The sequence below is a fragment of the Macaca nemestrina genome, chromosome 1 (genome assembly GCF_043159975.1).
Source record: "Macaca nemestrina isolate mMacNem1 chromosome 1, mMacNem.hap1, whole genome shotgun sequence".
Lineage (NCBI taxonomy): Eukaryota > Metazoa > Chordata > Mammalia > Primates > Cercopithecidae > Macaca > Macaca nemestrina.
Window position 1 is genome coordinate 148,384,112 of NC_092125.1, and position 21,531 is coordinate 148,405,642.

At 36.1% G+C, this 21,531-nt stretch overlaps 1 protein-coding gene across 2 annotated transcripts in view; it reads left to right on the forward strand.

The window, feature by feature from the left end:
• LOC105482762 (synapse defective Rho GTPase homolog 2) overlaps positions 1–21,531 on the forward strand; it is a 41,566-nt gene that overhangs the window by 15,154 nt on the left and 4,881 nt on the right. For both annotated transcript variants that reach the window (XM_011743075.3, XM_011743073.3), the window contains exons 3-6: positions 1,067–2,169; positions 5,505–5,631; positions 14,510–14,691; positions 19,007–19,238. In XM_011743075.3, coding sequence (XP_011741377.2) covers positions 1,067–2,169; positions 5,505–5,631; positions 14,510–14,691; positions 19,007–19,238 — 1,644 coding nt within the window. The remainder of the gene's footprint in view (positions 1–1,066; positions 2,170–5,504; positions 5,632–14,509; positions 14,692–19,006; positions 19,239–21,531) is intronic.

Genomic DNA, 21,531 nt, shown 5'->3' on the forward strand with positions numbered 1-21,531 from the left:
ACAATTGGTTATTCATTTATTCACTAAATATTGAGTTCCTGCTATGTACCAGTTACTGTTCTAGGTGCTGAAGGAGTATGCCAGTTTCACTCGACTCTAGCCTAGTTCATAAATTTATATTTAAAGATTTTTACTTTGTACCTTCTTTTTAAAGATAGTATGTGATTTGATTAGTATAGTTGTAGTTTAATTTTAAGCGACTGTGGAATTTGGTAATATTTTGGCTCTTGGGGTTTATAAAAACAAAGCATTTGGTTTTAATAAATTCAGTCTTATCTGCAGTAGAAGTTGCTATCATGTATAGTATTTCATTTTAATAATTAGTTAAGGACTTCAGTAGAAATTACTTACAATATGTTAAAAAGAGTCAAATTTTTTAATGTGATAATGTATTTAATCTAAAGCAATTTAATATATTGGATAGCTTTTCTAGGCTGTGATAAAATAGACAGATTGATGTTTATAGACTAAAGCAGGACCCTGATTAACTCTAGAATGTTTCAGACTATTAAGCCAGTAGAATTGTACTATAATTTTAGTACAAGGGGATGCTTTATCCAGTTTATCAAACACTCCATTTTCTATTATCTTCTTACTAGAAAAGCCCTGTAGGCATACTTAAAATAGGTTTTTCTCTATAAAGAAACTACTTATTTGTCATTGGGACACATAGGGGTGGAGGGAGAATATTAGTAATTTTTAAAGAAAGATCATTTGTTGATTTTTAAAATGAATAAATACTTTTTCTCATTTTAATTGTGAAATATTGTGTTACATACATTAGTTTTTGATGTGAGGTTATTAGATCTTTCTCTATAAGGAATAGACAAAGTATGAAAAATTAACTTCAATTTTAAATAATTGGGATAATGCAGTATTCTGCTTGAGTATCACGATGGAAGTTGAGCTGAACTTCTAATGAAATCTCCCCATTAAGATGAATAAGAGAAGAATTTCTGCCTATGTGGGAGCTTGTTTAGTTGATGGTTTATAAAATAAGAATAAAAGTAGAAATCAAAACATACTGCTTTATAATATATTTTTCTTTCTTTCTTTTTTTTTCAAGGTTCAGGGATTCTGGCTGCTACAAATAGTACTGAATTGGGAATTATAGAACCATCTTCTCCAAATCCGAGCCCTGTGAAAAAAGGCAGTTCAATTAATTGGTCTTTGCCAGATAAAATAAAATCTCCAAGAACTGTGAGGAAACTTTCCATGAAAATGAAAAAGTTGCCAGAATTTAGCCGAAAGCTAAGTGTTAAGGGAACATTGAATTATATAAACAGTCCAGATAACACTCCTTCTTTGTCTAAATATAACTGCCGAGAAATTCATCATACTGATGTTCTGCCCTCTGGGAACACAACCACAGCTGCTAAGAGAAATGTTATAAGCCGATACCATCTTGATACCAGTGTATCCTCCCAGCACAACTACCAGAAGAAAAACTCTATGAGTTCTAAGTATTCCTGCAAAGGTGGTTACCTTAGTGATGGAGACTCACCTGAACTTATAACTAAAGCTAGCAAACATGGATCTGAAAACAAATTTGGAAGAGGAAAAGAAATAATTTCAAATAGTTGTAGCAAGAATGAAATAGACATTGATGCTTTTAGGCATTATAGCTTTTCTGATCAACCTAAGTGTTCACAGTACATATCTGGGCTCATGAGTGTACATTTCTATGGTGCTGAGGATTTAAAACCACCTCGGATAGATTCAAAAGATGTCTTTTGTGCAATTCAGGTAGATTCAGTAAACAAAGCAAGAACAGCTTTGCTCACATGTCGAACAACATTTTTAGACATGGATCACACTTTCAACATAGAAATTGAAAATGCACAACATTTGAAACTAGTAGTATTCAGTTGGGAACCCACTCCAAGAAAAAATCGAGTTTGTTGTCATGGAACTGTTGTTCTTCCCGCCTTATTTAGAGTGACAAAGACTCATCAATTGGCTGTCAAACTTGAACCTAGAGGTCTTATTTATGTGAAAGTGACTCTTATGGAACAGTGGGAGAATTCTCTTCATGGACTAGACATAAACCAAGAACCAATAATATTTGGAGTTGATATTCAAAAAGTTGTAGAGAAAGAAAATATAGGACTGATGGTACCCCTTCTGATACAGAAATGTATTATGGAAATTGAAAAGAGAGGCTGTCAGGTATTATCTTACTATGGTTCTCTACTACTTCCTTTATTGATTGATTAATTGTAAGTCTTGGGGGAAGGAATTCAAGGTAATGTAAAAAAATCAAATTTAGATATTTTACAATTCCTATTCTTTATTCCATTACTGTTTAGGGTATAATTTTTAAGTTGACTCATGTTGTCCATTATTGAGAGCATGCTAGATGAGTCCACAAATTTATATTGCAACACAGAGCCTCATGGGTCTTATAATTAGAAATCAGGATTGCTTCAAAATGGCATTAAAAGGAAAAGTCAGAGCTGATAAACATAGGCAAAGGATATTAATATCAGGTATAAGTAATTGTTTATACTAATTTTTGTGATACATATTAAGACTAAAAATCATTACATTATTTCTGCTTTAGTACTATCCAAATTTATAATATTGGTTAAAAAGGTAAGTTAAAAGACAATGAGTAAATATTATAAAATCTGAAATATTTAATAAAATTAAGCTTAACATGGAAACTCAAGAAACAACATAAGTTAATGGAATTTTGCATTAAGATGCAGAACACCTGGATTCTGGTTTCTTCTCCATTATTACTTAGCTGTGTCATGTTGGGCAAGTCACTTAATCTCTGTGGGTCTTACTTGCTTGTATCTATAAAAATAGATGGAGTGGTCGGGCATGGTGGCTAATGCCTGTAATCCCAGCACTTTGGGAGGCTGAGGTGGATGGATCACCTGAGGTCAGGAGTTCAAGACCAGCCTGGCCAACATGGTGAAAACTGTCTCTACTAAAAATACAGAAATTAGTTTGGTATGGTGGCACATGCCTGTAATCCCAGCTACTTGGGAGGCTGATGCAGGAGAATCGTTTGAACCACTTTAAGTGCCAAGAAAACATTTTTAGCAGTACTTTTCATTTTTATTTAGAACTGTACTTTTTTTTTTTTGAGATGGAGTCTTGCTGTGTCGCCCACACTGGAGTGCAGTGGTGCAATCTCAGTTTACTGCGACCTCCACCTCCCGGGTTCAAGCAGTTCTGCCTAAGCCTCCCAGTTAGCTGGGATTACAGGTGCACGCCATCATGCCTGGCTAATTTTTGTATTTTTTTTTAGTAGAGATGGGGTTTCACCATGTTAGCCAGGCTGGTCTGAAACTCCTGACCTTGTGATCTGCCTGCCTCGGCTTCCCAAAGTGCTGGGATTACAGGTGGGAGCCATGGCTCCCGGCCTAGAACTGTACTTTTTAAAGACGTTTTTGTTTTGTCTCACCTGCTTCTTTCTCCTCCACTTGCCCTCCCCTGTCCCCTGCCCCCAGTAGAGAGAGGCTTATCGTGCATGTATAAAGACTGGCATACTGCTTAAATTTTGTTTACCCTTTTAGTCAGGAATTATTCTTCTTTTGTTGGGTTTTTATTGTAAACATGAAAATAGGCTTTGATAGTCATATGCAAAGAGTTTGTGGCATGGGTCTTTGCATCTTCCAAATGCTTTGAATGCTACTCCCACCCATCTCCTGCTTAAAATGGGAAAAATTGCTATGGAGATCATACTCATGGTCTGCCTTTCATAGAGGCATCGAGCATGTACTTCAAGGATTTGATTCAGGATCTCAGCATCTGAAAGTAGGGATATATCCTAAAATATCTTTTCCTTGAAGTACCTGTATTAGATCTTTCTTTCTTTCTTCATCTTTTAAAAAATTATATTTGTGATTTCAACTTTTGGGGGTAAAATATCCCATTAATTTATTGTGTACTAGTTAAGTAGTACTTCCTTTAAGTTGTTGTAGGCTCATCTTCTTCTCAAGTTTAAGGGATACATCGTTTTTATGGTACTTTATGACACTTACATGTGCTCACACCAGCAGGGCTATGATCAAGTTCGTTTTTTCTATTGTGGTAGCATTTCCTTTGATCCTGTTTAGTATTTTAGTTTCATTTTCTGGACTGTCTGCATTTCTACTGTGTCTTTCTTGAGATGATGTGACCAGTGTAACTCATGCTATTCTCAATGTGGATGCATCATGAATGTGGGTAAGAGTAGGAAATTTGAATTTTTTTCCTAGTGTATTTCTTGGTTTCCCATATTATCTTGATCTTTTCGAATGTAGCAGCACCTTGCATTATCATGTCTTGGAAATAGTTTTAGGTTCTTTACTATCTTTCAATTAATACATATAGCTTATCATCTCAAATATTTTAGATAATATTTCCCTGTATCTGTTTTGACACTTTCTCATATTGAGACCCACCTTATAATGTATTCTATCAGTTTTTTAATGAGTCAGAAGAGATTAGTGTCATAAGTAAACCTGGAAATTTCATTTGTATACTTCTTCCTCTAGATCATTTATTGCATTTTACAGTGATTCCTAGTTCAAATCCTGGAAGATTACTTTTACTTTCTCTCTTTAAATAGTTTCTTTCTCCATAATTCTTCCTTCAATTCAAAGTGACTGAACTTTCTAAATAATCTTAGATGTGGAAGTATGGCTGACAACCACTTATTCTCCTTAAGTTTTTTTGAAGGTTTATTCTTTCAAAGACCTTTGATAGCTTAATTGGGCGTGTTTTGTCTTCACAGAGATCATGTTTATTTCTTCTCGGTAAATTTATAGTGAATAACTTAAGACTCAATATTTAGAACCTGTATAACAGTGTTTAAAGACAAATCTTTTCAATGTAGGTTGGTGGGATGGGTAGTGTCTGTCCATCTTATATAAATTTTGAAGTAGAGGTTTTATTTTACCTTTAATATATTATTTTAAATTTCCTCCATCACTTTATAATCAATTAATTTGACAACAACAAAAAACCCTAGGTTTGCTTCTGTGTCTTCCTGAGAATCTTTTTTCTTAAAAAGCTTTATATACTAGAACCTTATTTCAACTATATTGTTATCTTAAGGATCAAAGAAACTGAGTTTTAAAGAGATTAAATAACTTGCCCAAATTCATGAAGCAAGGAGTGGGGCATTATGACTCTAAAATCCTTGTTCACTGTCTGCGCTGTACTACTTCAGTCTGGAACAAAAGTTGTGAAAGGGCGCACATTCCTGGGGCATGGAGATCTTGATTGAGCATATAAAACTGAAAAGAAGGGATTGCGTTTTGCTTAAGATAGGTAGCCAGCATTACCGAACTGACAGTGTATTGTTTGAATTTAAATGAAAGAATAGGATATTTTTATTAAACTAATCAACATAGTATATAATGAGATTTCAAAAGCTATATTTGAGGTATTTTAAATTAAATTACATCGGAACATATTTGATTGCAAAGTTCATGTGATCTATAATGTAATTATATTTTCCCTTTATCAAATTTACCATAATGTGGCCATAATTTTATTCCTAGGTAGTAGGCCTGTATCGATTATGTGGTTCGGCAGCAGTCAAGAAAGAACTGCGAGAGGCTTTTGAGAGAGATAGCAAAGCTGTTGGTCTGTGTGAAAACCTGTACCCAGATATAAATGTAATAACAGGTAATACATAGATTTTATTTTATGTACTCTTTCTGGAAAGATTACATCTGCAAGAAAGATAACTGAAATACGTTTGTAGCTGAAATTTAATTTGTTTTTCTGAAGTCTTTTCTTCCTTCACAAACATTACTTACTGTGTTATTTTCTATGGGAAGGTATTAAGCTATGGTCCCTTGCCCGCCAACAGCTGACATGATGAAGGGAAGTAAGACCTACTTTCAATTAGCTATAGTAGCTAGCAGAAAGAAAAAGGTACCTTCATAGAGGGATAAATAAAATGCCTTGGGAGTTGAGTTTGACTGGTACTTAGGTGATATAGAGGGTATTGACTCTCTGGTTAGAGAATTTAAATTTATTTACTAGCCAGAGGGGATCCATTAGAATTTTTTGAGTAGGGGAGTGATATCATTAGAAATTGTTTTCAGGAATATTAATCTGGCAACTGTATGTGATGAATTGAAATTAGAAGAGACCAGAGGAAGGAAAACCAATTAGAAAGCCTTGGCAATAGTCCAAGCAAAGAGGTAGTAAGAGCTGAAGGGGCTTGTAGCAGTAGAAATAGGAAGAAGTAGAATTGAAAGGAGGTGGAGAAAGAGGGAGCCCAGACAGACGTGGTTGATTGGGTACCATTAGCAGAAATAAGATAGCTTCAGGGAGAGCTACTGCTTTTTGTGGGGAAGTGTTGAGAAAGATTATGAATTGGGCTTTGGATATATAGAATTTGAAGTGCTAGTAGGAGATCTAAATGGGTAGATCAAGCAAAGTTGAAACTGCTCATCTGCAGCTAAGAAGAGGATGCAGTAGAATTTGAGGGATCTCTTACTTACCCAAGTGGTGATTATAATTCAGTGTATGGCAATGGAAATATACTTCTATTACCCCTGAAAAATGAGAGTGGAAAGAGAGTCATTGCATATATGTGTAGTTAAAGCGTTGCAATTGTCCATAAAGTTTGAAAAGACAAGAACTTTGGAGGTCTCCCAACTTTGGAGGCAGGCAAAGAAAGAAGAAACATCTAAAGAGATTGAGAGGAAAGGAGTCAGAAAGTTTGGGAAATAAGAGACAACAGAAATTAAGCAAAAGTGTGATACAGTCATTCTATGGAGAGGTTATATGACAAAAGAAAAGGGCCTTTGAATTTGGCCATTAAGAAATGGCTCATAACCTTACTGGTAACCTTCAGGAGCTACTGGTTTATAATAATTCCATGTTTGTTTTTGTTGTTTTACTTTTTTAATTATTGAAGTTTTCAAGTATGCGAAAGTATAGAGAATACTATGAAAAATCCTGTTTATCACCTGGTTTCCATAATATCAACACATGAATAGACTTGTCTCATTCATCTTCCCATTTGCTTTTTCTCAGCCCTTGATTATTTTGAGAAAATCTCAGACATATCCTTTAATTTATAGATGCTTCAGTGTGTATCTCTAGATCTTCTGTGTATTTTGGTAGTTCTTTCTCCTCTCTACTGACAACCACCATTTTTTTCTTGCTGTAATGGGTTTACTTTTCTCTTATAACTTGCTTTCTTATTTTTACTCACAACTAACTGTCTGGGTGAAAATTTGAGGAAAGTTCATCTTGTACATATTTAAGAGAATTTTGTTGGTGAAAATCCTTACTTTTAGGATTGAGACTTTCTGAATAATTGAGGTTCCTACCCTTTGAGTGCTGAATGACTGTATTTTCTTCAAGTATTTAATATGTAACTCTTAGATAATCAAAACTTTGATTCCAAGCATTTTAATGCTAAGATAAAACAAACTCACTTTTTTCTTATATATTTTAGCAAATCAGAAATAATGGTTCCTTTTAATTTTTATATAGGAAGAGGCATATTTCTACAAAAAATTGAGATGCCTGAAAAAAAATGAAATGTTCTTTCCTTGTTAATGTGTAATTAACAAAATCAGCCAAAGACTCATTTTATGAATCCATGAAAGAGAAAGTTTTATAAATACAAATTTCCAGCAAGTACAGTCTATAAATAGATTTTGTCTTGGTGAAACTTTGTCTTATAAATAAAAATTATGTTAAACATGTATAATTTTATAAGATGAAATGAAGGAAGAGTTCCTAGTTTTGGAAATTGGCAGCATATGCAGAAGATATGAACAATAGGTCAATGAATATTGGATTTACAGCATTCTTTCCTAAAATTGAGAGTTTCTGTAATTTGTAAATTGGATATTTCTTGGCTCTATTCTTTGTACTATTCCATTTGTGTAAAGCTGTTTTTCAGAAGAATTTAGAGCTATTTTTTTCTTGATAAAAAGGCAATGAAATGATTTAAGATTTGTCTGCAAAATAATTGCATGACACAAGGTTTTCGTGGCTAAAAATAAAGGGTATTGTTGATTTGAGGAGTTGGCCAGTGACAGTGTTGCTTCATGTGTTTGTTCCTCATGAACTCACATTTCTGAGTAAACTTTGAAAAATAGTAGTTCGGTAGGTCTAAAAAATGAGAAATTAATGAAGTGAGTGACAGATTTTGTTCACAGTTTAATGTGTTTTTAGTAGTTGGTTTATCTGGAGCATGGCATGAAATACTCCAGACAAACCAGTTTTTTAAAAATCAAGTAGAAAATTTTAGGTATAAAGTCCATTCATAATTCTTTTTTGTTTGCTTTTTGAGAGAGTCTCACGCTGTAGCCCAAGCTGGAGTGCAGTGGTGCAACCTCCGCCTCTGGGGCTCAAGCAATTCTTGTGCCTCAGCCTCCCGAATAGCTGGGACTACAGGCACACGCCACTACACCCCGTTTTTTGTATTTTAGTAGAAACAGGGTTTCACCATGTTGCCCAGGGTGGTCTTGAACTCCTGAACTCAGGAGATCCTCCCATCTCAGCCTCCCAAAGTGCTGGGATTACAGGCATAAGCCACTGCTCCCGGCCTATTCCTAATTCTTTAGAGGACTTATTAACAAGGGACAGAAGACTTTTTAAAAGTCAAATATTTATCATTTAGTGATTATTAAAAATAAGTCTTCTGAGGAACATTACATGTGTCTAGCTACCGTGAAATAGACTTCTTGTCAGTGCTACACAATCAGTATCTAGGTTCAGTGCCTGAAAGTTCATTTGACCATGCCTTTTTCTGATTTTAATCCTACCATAGTCATTTTTATCCTATTTGCCGTTTAGGGAAAACTTTATCAGAATATAACTAAATGATCTTGAAAACATTAATTTTTTTTTTGTACATACTATACATTTTTCTACCATACGTGTTATATGTTGTCTGACCTTTGGAACATTAACTTACAAATTGTTTCCATTTTCCTTTACCTAGATTGCATATAGATGTCAAAACTGTGCAAGCACCAAGGAATGCTAAATGTTGAGGAATGGTCATAGACTTAGCAACCCACATATACTGAGATTGTTTATGAGAGCCATTTGGTCTGAGTAACATGTATAGGGTATGACTAAAGTAGGTGATAAGGCCAGAAAGAGTAAGTGAGGTAAGGTGCGGGGTAGGTTAGTGGATTTAAAAAAGTAATTTGTAGCTCTACCTTCAGGAAATGTCAGTGATTCAACATTCAAATCTACCTAATCAACTGTATCTTTACTATCTGTATAAGTTTTATATGTGAGAGAATGATTCTTATGTTTGTATACGTGCATGTTCGGTCTTCTGGTTCATAGGTCCTAAATGCTTTTGTATTTATTTAGGCTTATTCTGAAGCCCAGAATATGGTTTTTGGTGGTAAATGTTCCATTTGAGCTCTTGAAAAGAATGTGTATTCTGGTGTTTTTCGACGGACTGTGCTGTAACTATCAATAAAGTCAAGTTAATTAATAATGTCCCAGTCTTCTACATCTTTGTTTTCTTTCTACTCACTGAGGGGAGTATTGAAATCTTCAACTATAATTGTGGTTTTTCTCTATTTTTTCTTCAAACTGTTTTTGTTTCCACCCCACCTACCCAATGCCACTACTTTGCCTTTGAAGATTACAATTAAGCATGTATTAGGCCACTTTACGTTATGTTACAGCTCACTGATAATGTATTTTTTTTTCCAGCTTTTCCCCCACTTTGTTTCATTTTACATTGTTTCTATTGCTCTATCTTCAAGTTATATTAGCCTTGTCTTCTGATATTAATTTCATTCATTGCATTTTTAGTTTCAGACAACCTAGTTTTCACTACTATAAGTTTGATATGGGTTTGTTTTTTCAGTATTTTCCATGTCTCTACTTAATATGTTCAGTCTTTATTCTAGCTTCTTGAACATATGAAATACAGTTATAGTAAGTGTTTTCGTGTCCTTTTCTACTGATTCTATTGTGTATGTCTTTTCTGAGTTGGTTTAAATTGATTTGACTCCTCATAGGTTATATTTGCCTCCTCCTTTATATGCCTCGTAATATTTTACTGGACATCAAATGTAAATTTTACCTTCTTGGGTGCTGGATATTTCTGCATTTCTGTATTTATAGCTGTGGTTTGGTATGCAAGTACGTTACTTGCAGAGTTTTTAGTCTTTTAAGCTTTATTAGGCAGAATGTCAACTGCTTTTAAATAAGGCTCTTCTTTGTCTATCTCTTTGATTTTCTACTGAAGCAAAACTCTTCTATATATGTGTACTTATATTAGTTTTCTATGGCTGCCATAACAAAGTACCACCAACTTGGTGGCTGAAACAACAGAAATGTCTTTTCTCACAGTTCTAGAGGCTGGAAGTTCAGAATCAAAGCATTAGCAGGGCCCTGCTCCCCTTGATACCTGCAGGGGAATCCTTCCTTGCATCTTCCTAGTTCTGGTGGTTTGCTGGCAACCTTTGACAGCCCTTTCTTTGCCTGTAGATGCATGACTCCAATACTCCATCTTCACATGGCATTTTCCCTATGTTTCTTCATATCATCTGCTCTCTCTGTGTGTCTTTTTCTGTGTCCCTCATTTTATAAGGACATGTCATATTGGAGTAAGGCCCACCCTAATGACCTCGTTTAACTTGATTACCTCTGCAAAGACTCTTTCCAAATAAGGTCATATTCTGAGGCACTAGGAGTTCAGACTCCAACATGTTTTTTTTTTGGTCAGGGGTGGGGGCCACAATTCAACATAGTGCTGTACCCAAATCCCATGAATTACGAAGTTTTCCGCTCTGGCTGCTTGGAACAAGAGTGATTGCCTGCACCATGAAAACTCCTAGAATTGTTCTTTCTAATCTGTTTGGCTGGTTCTTTCTCCAGCCTTGGGGAATTGCCCCACCTGCCTGTGCTGATTAGTACTCAGATGAACACGTGGGATTTCCAGAGTCGTCTCTAGGCAGCCCTCTACTCTCAAGTGCTCTGTCCTGCAAGGTCTAGCAGCTTTAGCCTCCTTGAATTTCTAACTCCCCTTCAACTGTCGAGCTTTACCTGGGTTTTCATTTCCTTACTGCGACCTGGAAAGTCTCTCCAAGTAGTAAGCTGTGGTTGTTGTGGGCACACTTCATTTGGTTCCCATCTCTCAGGGATCTTTGTTCTTTGCTTGATGTCCAATGTCTTGGACATAGTTTTGTCATATATTTTGTCTGGCATTTTCAGTTGTTGCAAGCAGGAAGGTAAATCTAGTCCCTATTGCTCCATCTTGCGTAGAAACACTGGTCTGCCTTTCTACTCTGTATGTGGGTTACTGATTGCAACGAGAAAAAAAAAATCAATATTGTTTGGTACCAGTATTAATCCATGTACTTCAAAGTCATTAGAAGGCTCTGAATGGTGCCTAATAATAATTGTATGTTTTCTTATCAGCTCTCTGTCTCATTCTCTGGAGTGTCTATTTAATATCTTCTCACTCCCCTCAAACCTCATTTCACCCATATCAATCTTAGCAGACGACCCTGCCTCCTAACTTCACAGAAAAACAGAAGCTATCAGATGGGAACTTGCTCTACTTCTTGTGACCTAGCCTATCAATGTGCCTTCTTTGGCATATATTCTTTCCACTTCTTTTCTGTAATAATAGAGCAATGACCTTCCTTACATCTTGGACAAATTCTAATTCCTTTATGTGTTCTCAGAAGTTTCTTCTTTCTTCTTAGGGACTTTGCTCAATCGATTATATTTCCTCTCTCCTGAACCTTGAAAACCTTTTTACTATCTCCTTTACATTAGCATTGAAATGTTTAAGTGTCTCCTGTCTTTAAAGAAAAATCTCCACTTTGATCTTGTTTCTCCCCTGCCCTCTCCTCTCCTCTATGGTTATCATCTTTTCTCAAAGCCAGATTTCTTGAACAGGTTGTGTGTATTTCTTTGTCTATTTCTTTAATGCCATTTACTTCCTAACCAGCTGCAACCTGACTTCAGTGTCCTTTATTTTCCTGAAACTGTGCTTGCCAAGGTTGCTGACTTCCTTTTCTGGTGAACATTTTTGGGTTCTTAAATTGTCTCTGGATCATTATTTTCTATGCCTGGTCACAAAACCCCATTGCCTAAACATGAGAGGAATTTGTTAAAAATACAGGGACGGGAGCTCTGACCTCTGTGGATTATGATTTAGTAGGGCTGGCATGGGGCTCCAGAATCTGATTTTTAAAAAAAGCCTCAGTGTGCAGCCAATTTTGAAAAACACTGTTCTCTGCAATATTTAACACTATTCTTACCTAACTGTTCTTTGGGTATCATTAGATATCATAGACTCTTTCTTGAAACATTTTTCCTCGACTTCCTTGGCATCACTTTTGCCACTCTCCTCTCGCCCCATCCCCACCTCCTCTCACCATACATACATCTTTTGCCATTCTTCCTTAGTCACCATTGGAAGATCCTCTTTCCTGATGACCCCTGGAAAGTTAGTGTTCTTCAGGTTATTTTCTAAACCTTCTCTTAATCACTCTGTATGCCTCCCTGATAATCATTCCCAAAATCCAATTATCTTTAAGTTGATCATTCTTAAATCTGTGTCTAAAGTCATCCCTTTCATCTCTGATTTTTATATCCAGCAGCCTTGAATGTCCCATAGACAGCTTAAGTTCCATATGTTCAAAATGAAACTCTTCTCTTTACCCCCTAAAACATGATTTTCCTCCTGTGTTCTCTATTTGAAGTAATGTCGCTAGTATCCACCTAGATGCTCAAGTTCCAAGCCTAGGAAAGAAACACTCTTATTCCTCCTTTTTCTTCAGAATTGCAAATGCATTTTTTGCTTAGCAGTCCTGTTTTAATAATGTATCCTACAGACATACCTGCATATATACAGAGCGACTATGTGCAAGGTTATTAATTGTAGCATGTTTTGGAAAAACAAAGGATAAGAAACAATTCTAGTGTCCATCTGTAAGAGACTGAATAGATAAGACTATGGGACATCCTTACATTGAACTACTGTAATGTGGCTATAAAAATGATTAAGGAAGCTCTCTATGGCCTGAAAAAATCTCAAGGATATGATGTTAAATGAAAAAGCAAGAAACAAAATAGCATATACAGGTTTCTTATTTCTGATTTCTTTGGGTTTTGGAATATTTGCATTATACTTACCAGTTTAGCATCCCTAATCCAAAAATCAAAAATCCAGAATGCTCTAATGAGCATTCCTTTGAGCATCATGTTGGCATTTTAAAAGTTTTGGATTTGAGGGCATTTTGGATTTTTAAACTAAGGATACTCAACCCTCAATGAGGGAGACAAATCATATGTATATTTGCATAAACATTAGAAGGATGCATAAGAAACTAATGAATCATGTTACTATTAAATATTTAAAACTTAGGGCCAGGCACAGTGGCTCATGCCAAGTACTCTGGGAGAATAAGGTGGGAAGATCACTTGAGGTCAGCAATTCAAGACTAACCTGGGAAGTATAGTGAGACCCTGATCTACAAAAAATAAGAAAATTAGCCAGGTGTGGTGGCAACTACCTGTAGTCCTAGCTACTTAAGAGGCTGAGGTGGGAGGATTGCTTGAGCCTAGGAGTTTGAGGTTACCAGTGTACTCCAGCCTGGGTGATTGAGTGAGACCCTGTAACAATTAAAAAAAAAAAAAAAATCAGATGCGAAGCTTCCTATAGAATCATGTTTAAGTTCAAACTAAGCTAGGCTGAGAGCATGTTCTGAATCAATGTTGTATATATTTAGGTTTTTGGTGTTAGGAAGATCTCCTGTTTTCCCTTGTGATCACATGCCAGCCTTTAGTTAGTATCTTACGTACCTTGCTTATATATAACAACCACTATTCTTTCCAGTTTCCTCTACTGTAAGTAATATCTCTTAGTTCGAAACTACATGTGGAATGTTTGCAATTGACTTTCCTCATTTCCATTATACTGACAAGTCTGATGTTTTCTGTTCTTAGCTTTTGGTTTTATTTGTTTGGTTTTAGGAATGATTTTTTCTTCCATTTGATAGTGTAGCATTAGAGATTATCCGGCTATCCAGTATATCTGTTTAAGACACTCCTCCACTGTTAAAGAGGAAATGTCTTTATTTTCAAGGGTTTTGGACAATTGGTACTCTTTTATTATCAATTTAAAGTCTAGAAACTCAAAATTTGCATAATTGGAATAATTTATAATTAACATAAATATGCCTTGCTTTCTTAATTTCTGTTTCACTTGCATTTAGAGAAGCTTTTTATAGGGGGCAGAATCAATAAGGGTATATGTATCAAGAATAGCTTACTTTATGATTAACAAACCTAACATGTATGGTAACTGAAAATTATGTGTGTGCATTTTTAGCATTCTTTCAAAACAAGTCAATTACCAAGGCAACTTAAAAGAATATAAAATGCTAGTATTTTATTATAATTCTTTTTATGTTATTGCTTTTATTGTTTTCAAAATATTGAAAGTTGGTTATAATACTTAAATTTTAAAAATTGACCATAGTTCTTTATTTCACTCTACAGTCCAATCACCAACTGTCTGCGGTTTGTTTGTTTTCTAAAGGTGTTCTTAAGGATTATTTAAGAGAACTCCCTTCTCCTCTGATAACAAAGCAACTTTATGAGGCTGTATTAGGTGCAATGGCAAAAAGTCCTTTGAAAATGTCATCAAATGGTTGTGAGAATGACCCAAGTGACTCTAAGTACACTGTTGACCTGCTGGATTGTCTGCCTGAGATTGAGAAGGTAAGCATTATAGGTATACATTTTTCCTGAAAGCCAGTTAATGAACTATATACCTAGCTCCAGAGCTACAGATAATTTTAGATATTTAACATTTGTGGCACTCATGTATTTAAAAGCTCTGCCATTACTGCCTTTAAACAGCCTAAGTCCGTAAAAGCTTCTTAAACAGAATAAATCTAGAAAACAATTTTATCTTTTCTGTATGTGATTTTAGCCTAAGCATGAATAAATACTCACTAAAGTTTTTTAATTGTATTGTTAAAATATTATTATAATATTTGTTCATTATAGTAATATTGAAAAGATACAGAAAAGAAGAATGTAAAATTGCAATCATCAATATCCAGAGGCAGCTATAATTAACATTTTGGTGTGTCTCCTTTTAGTATTTTTTTAGATATGATAACTGTTTTGGTATATATGGCTTAACTTTAAGACAAACAACACCCCCCGCCCCCCGTTTTTTTCCTCCTTATCCTTTCCATTTGCCTCCCTCTCCAAAATCTTCAGACCAGCATCCTCAGGTATGCCTGTAGGAGAGAGAGAGAAGGATAGGTAGGTCTTCAGAACCAGCCTTAGCCTAACTTTACCTGTTGTTCCTTAGAATATAAGAGAAAATAGGAGAAAGATATGACTGGGCTTATCTAGATGAGGCCAAATTTGCCTACTTTTTTTTTTTTTTTTTTTTTTTTTAATCATGTTGGGGCAGAAAGAGCAAGAATTAGTAGGTAGAAATTGTAAGTCCAGTAACTTTATTTGCAAGTTTACTGTGGTCCGCTGAATGTCCTATGCTCTGTCCAGTTGAATTAACAATTACTCCTCCTTTGGATTAGGGGAAGGGAACAGCTAAAGAGTGCAGAAGCAGAAGGGTGGGGTGAAGTTTAAGGGGGTGGGTGGAAAAAGTAGAGATACTGGTTTCCTAACACTAGGTAAAAAAAAAAAAAAAAATTTTTTTTTGAAGATGGAGTCTCACTCTGTCACTTAGGCTGGAGTGAAGTGGTGTGATCTTGGCTCACTGCAACCTCCACCTTTACAGGTTCAAGCGATTCTCCTACCTCAGCCTCCTGAGTAGCTGGGACTACAGGTGGGCACCACCATGCCCGACTTATTTTTGTATTTTTAGTAGAGATGGGGTTTCGCCATATTGGCCAGGCTGGTCTCAAACTCCTGACCTCAGGTGATCTGCCCGCCTTGGTCTCTCAAAATGCTGGGATTACAGGCATGAGCCACCATGCCCAGCACTAGGTAAAATTATAAGTGCCACTTCTAAGTGAAGAAATGAGTGTTAGAGAATTTAAATCACTTGCTGAAAGTTACATAGCTTTTGTGAATATTATAGTCTATCACATGAATTCAAGTCTTTCTGACCCTAAGGCCCTTGCTATTACCATCCTTTCTAAAAAGACTGAGTAAGCCTGGGCTGTATGGTGAAACCCTGTCTCTACAAAAATTACAAAAATTAGCTGGGCACAGTGGCACGTGCCTATGGTCCCAGCTACTTGGGAGGCTGAGGTGGAAGGATGGCTTGAGTACAGGGAGGGCTACAGTAAGCCAAGACCATGCCACTGCACTCCAGCCTGGGCGATAGAGCCAGACCTTATCTCAATCAATCAATCAGTCAATCAGTCAATAACTGTATGATATACCATTGAGTGGATGTGACAACATACTTTATCAGTATTCTCTTTTATATATTTAGATTTTGAGTGATTTGTAAATATTTGTACACAGATTTATTTTTAGTTTAGAATTATTTAGAATAGAATCTCAGAAGTGAAATTGCTTATTTAAGTAATATGAACATTTTAAGGCCCTTATATGTTTTCATACTGATTTTCTTTCTTCGTCTTTTTTTTTTTTTCTGTTTTTTTTTTTTTTTGTTTTTGAGACAGGGTCTCACTTTGTCTCTCAGGCTGGAGTGCGGTGGTACAAACGCAGCTCACTGCAGCCTCAACCTTCCCTGCTCATGTGATCCTCCTGCCTCAGCCCCCCAAGTAGCTGGGACTACGGGCGTGTGCCGTCACCCTCAACTAATTTTTTTTGTATGTTTTGTAGAGACTGGGTTTCATCGTGTTGCCCAGGCTAGTCTCGAACTCTTGAGCTCAAGCAGTCCACCTGCCTTGACCTCCCAAAGTACTGGGATTATAGGCATGAGCCACCATGCCCAGCCAGACTAGTTTTCAAAAGGAACATGACAATTACATTTTTTGGTCCATCTTATTTAGTAGACAAAAAAAATTTGCATTCCTTTGCTTGCTACTGAGATTGAACATATATTTAACCAGGTGTAGTGTGTTGTTTGTGTCTGTGTGTGTGTATGATCACAATTATTGCTGGAAATACCCTTAAGAGGCCAATGTATATGGAGTTGTGTTAGGAAATAATTATGAATTAAAAAAAGAAATATTCATATATTTAACTTGTTTTGATTTAAAATGCCATATTCTTCTCTAGCTTTCATTCTCTCTTCATTCCTTCCCTTCACAGCCAAACATTGAAAGGCTGTTTATTCCAGCTGTTATCGCTTCATCACCACTCGTTTTACTACTCAGAACATTGTAATATGGCTTCCTACCTCATCTCTCTGGACTTGTTCTTGCCACAGCTACTAAATGACCTTCTGACCAGCAAATCCATTTGTCACTTTTGGCTCCAGAAATAATGTTATTTTGATTTTTCTTTAAATAAGATTTTTTACCAGCTTAGACAACAAAGTAAGACCCTGTCTACAAAAAAAAAAAAAAAAAAAAAATGTTTTTTTTTGAGACAGAGTCTCGCTCTGTCGTCCAGGCTGCAGTGCAGTGGCATAATCTTGGCTCACTGAAACCTCTGCCTCCCGGAACAAATGATCCTCCTGCCTCAGCTTCGTGAGTAGCTGGGATTACAGGCGTGTGCCACCACACCCACCTATTTTTTTTGTATTTTCAGTACAGTCGGGGTTTCATCATGTTGACCAGGCTGGTCTCGAACTTCTGACCTCAGATGATTCACCCACCTCGGCCTCCCAAAGTGCTGGGATTACAGGCGTGAGCCACATGCCTGACCTACAAAAATTTTTTAAAAATTAATGGGTATGGTGTCGCATGCCTGTAGCCTGAGCTACTTGGGAGGCTGAGGTGGGAAGATTGCTTGAGCAGGGAAGGTTGGTGCTGCAGTGAGCTGTGATCATGCCACTGTACTCCAGCCTGGGCAACAGAGTGAGACCCTGTCTCAAAAAAAAAAAAAAAAAAAACTAAAGTTTTAAATTGGCATCAATGTCTTCAATACAATTTTGAAGAAAAAATTACTTATTTTGTTAAATGATTGATCATATGCCACTACCTCAAAAAACATCATTTCTTTCCATAATTGTTGAAACCTAAATAACCATTCTACTTTTTGAGCCAATTACCCTTACTAGTTTCTTTAAGGATTAAAAAATATTTTCAGCAATTTTTTTCTTTCATTTCTAACTGTACTATTCTTAAGGTTTATTTACTGAAAAAAATATATATATATTAGTTAAGAAGCGTATTGGCCTTTTAAAAATGTCTTTCATAATCCAAATCATTATAGAACCTGGCCATGTTCTGGAATGGTTAGCTTCCTAGATTTAAGCATGATAGTGATTACAAGTTACAACTACAGGACTTACCTGTACTTAAAAATGAACATTCTTACCCTAATCCCCTTTGCATCAGAGCCTTTGCTGTTGCCATGTTAGAAGAGACAGAGTTAATGGATGCATTTTCCCAGGGATTCCAGCTGAAATCTGGAGTGCATTCATAAGTATTTTATAAAGAATGTATATTTTAACCATTTAGTGGATTGTGTTGTTGGAACATAATTTTTTTTTTTTTTTGACAGAGTCTCGTTCAGCCACCCAGGCTGGAGTGCAGGGGTATAGTCTTGGCTCACTGCAACCACCATCTCCCGGGTTCAAGTGATTCTCCCATCTCAGCCTCCCGAGTAGCTGGGATCATAGGCAACCACCATCATGCCCGGCTAATTTTTGTATTTTCATAGAGATGGGGTTTCACCATGTTGGCCAGGCTGGTCTTGAACTCCTGACCTCAGGTGATCCTCCTACCTCGGCCCACCAAAGTGCTGGGATTACAGGCATGAGCCACTGCACCCGGCTGGAACATAATTTAGGTCCCATATAATGTTTCTATTAGAAACTATGTTGTAGGTTCCAAACATCCAATTTATAAGCAAATCTTTGAAAAAAATCTTCTTAAAAGTGACAAGATGTTCATCTGTATTTTCTGCTATAAATTGTGTCCTTGAATTTGCCCCTTTAGGACTATATTAATTGAAATTTAATTTAATTTAGGCAACCCTAAAGATGTTGTTGGATCATTTGAAATTGGTGGCTTCCTATCATGAAGTGAATAAGATGACATGCCAGAATTTGGCTGTGTGCTTTGGACCAGTGTTATTAAGTCAGAAGCAAGAGCCTTCATCACATAACAACAGAGTCTTTACTGATTCAGAAGAACTTGCAAGTGCTTTGGATTTTAAAAAACACATTGAAGTTCTTCATTACTTACTCCAACTCTGGCCAGGTAAATGATTCTATGGAAATATTTTTCACTTTCAATGATAGGGCATTTGAATTAACTAATCATTAAATATGTTCATATATGATTGAAGAAACTCTTCTAGATTTTGCTTTTTCAAAATGTGATTTGATACCTGCCCTTTAGATTTTTTTTCATTTAAATATTTTCTGCCTTTGCTGATGACATCGTAGGCATGTAGATTAATGTGCACATTTTAGATTTGGTAGATCTAGATTTAAATCCTGGTTGTACCACTTATTAGCAATCTGACCTTGGGCTGGTTTCGTAACATCTCAGAGCCTTGTATCATCTTTTGTCATATGGATTTAATAATATGTTTATAGATTTCATATTAGGATTTTAAAAAATTGTATATGTAAAGTGCTCAGCATAGCTCTTGACACATAATAGAGACTCAATAAATACTAATTTATTTACTTTTCTCATTTTTAGTTCAACTGGTATAAAGCAGAATTCATTTTTCTCCTTAAATCAGTTCTTCTTTACGTCTTTAACTGCATTCATGATCATTAGTCAAATTATCTCAGCTTGAATTGGGAATTATCTTTGACCTTTCCATCTTACCCAATCCTTATTCCAATCAATAACTAAAGACTGACAGTTGTTTTCCTAATTATCTCTGATATAGTTTCAGAGCTAAAAGAAATACGTATTTAATTAGACATTCTGTAAAGGACCCTGCATTTAAATTCCAAAATTTTCTTAGCTTTTAGTAACCCCTGCTACTCTCGCCCCACACTGCATGGGACCAAGTGTGAAGTACTTTGGTGCTTCGTGTAGAGCACACTAGTAACCATGCCTGGCCCTGGGGTCAGGCTTGGGTTCAGATCTGGATGGTGACACTTGCCGGCAGGGTGGGCTATGGCAAAAACTTTAACCTCTTCAACTCCCATTTTGCTTCTCTCTAAATAATGCCTGTCTCAGGGTTGTTGTAAAGATTGAGATAAAGCATCTAAGGCAGTGAGCAAAATGTTTAGCACAAAGTGAGCACTCAGTCAATGTCTTCGGTTACTCTTTTGTTGTATTTATATAGACAGAAAGATTAAAGTACAAGGGAATGCTTGAGTTCATCAGTTAAAGTGAATTAAAAATTAAGTTAATAAAAATTTTCCAGCATTTTGGGAGGCTGAGGCAGGTGGATCACAAGGTCAGGAGTTTGAGACCAGCCTGGCCAACATAGTGAAACCCTGCCTCCACTAAAAATACAAAAAAATTAGCGGGGCATGGTGGCGGGCACCTGTAGTCCCAACTACCTGGGAGGCTGAGGCAAGAGAATCGCTTGAACCCAGGAGGCAGAGGTTGCGGTGAGCCAAGATCGCAACACTGCACTCTAGCCTGGATGACAGAGTGAGACTCCGTCTCAAAAAAAAAAAAAAAAAAAAAAAAATCAATGTTAAAAGTTGGAAAGTTAAAGCTTTTACTTTCTTTTAAATGCAGGCTTAAAAATTATTCTAATTTATGTTTTAACTGAATTAGAATGTTATTTTAACTATTTTAAAACCCTGAATCAAGATTATCTGGGTAATTGAACTGATTTCAGCATTTGATGCCCAATATAAGGGATCTTTCAGAGTGTCAACTGTGTCTCCTTTTTCTAGAACAGCTCTAATTCTAATAAACACCAAGAATTTGGGAGAAAGCCATCTTGTCATCACCACAAATGAAAACTTGCTTTCCTGGAGATACCATTAAGTTTACTGTCAGTGTCTGAGTTCATTATTATTAATTATTAATTATTCTGTGCTAGAGGTTAAGGTCATTATATTATTTTATAATAGTAGCCACCTTAGTTTTGGGTTTGGGAGAAAAAACTTAATGTATATCTTGTGTTATAGAAAAAGCAGGTTCGGATTTCAACTTCACTGTATTCTAAAGACAACCTTAAACAGCTGTTCCTAGTGTACAGCACCTTATTCCAAAGATTTGTGTTGTTGGTTTTAAAAATAACTGCTCCTTTTTCTATAACCTGTTATTTTTCTTTAGTTGTAGTTCCTCAGACAAAGAGCAGGGCAGAAAGATGAGAAGAAACAAAAGTTTTACCCTGTCAATCACCTGCTGTTGAATTCAAGAAAAGGCAGAAATCAAGTAGATGAGGTGCACTTACTGGGCCTGAGAAAGTTGATGGTGACATAGAGAATGTGGCAAAGACTAGTAGGCGATAGCATATTAACTCAGCGAATGTCTATCCTATCTCCATGCATTCAATAGAAGGTTTTAGCTTTCCTTGCTATGCATATCTTATTTTTCCATTTGGAAATTCTCCAACTCCAGAGTT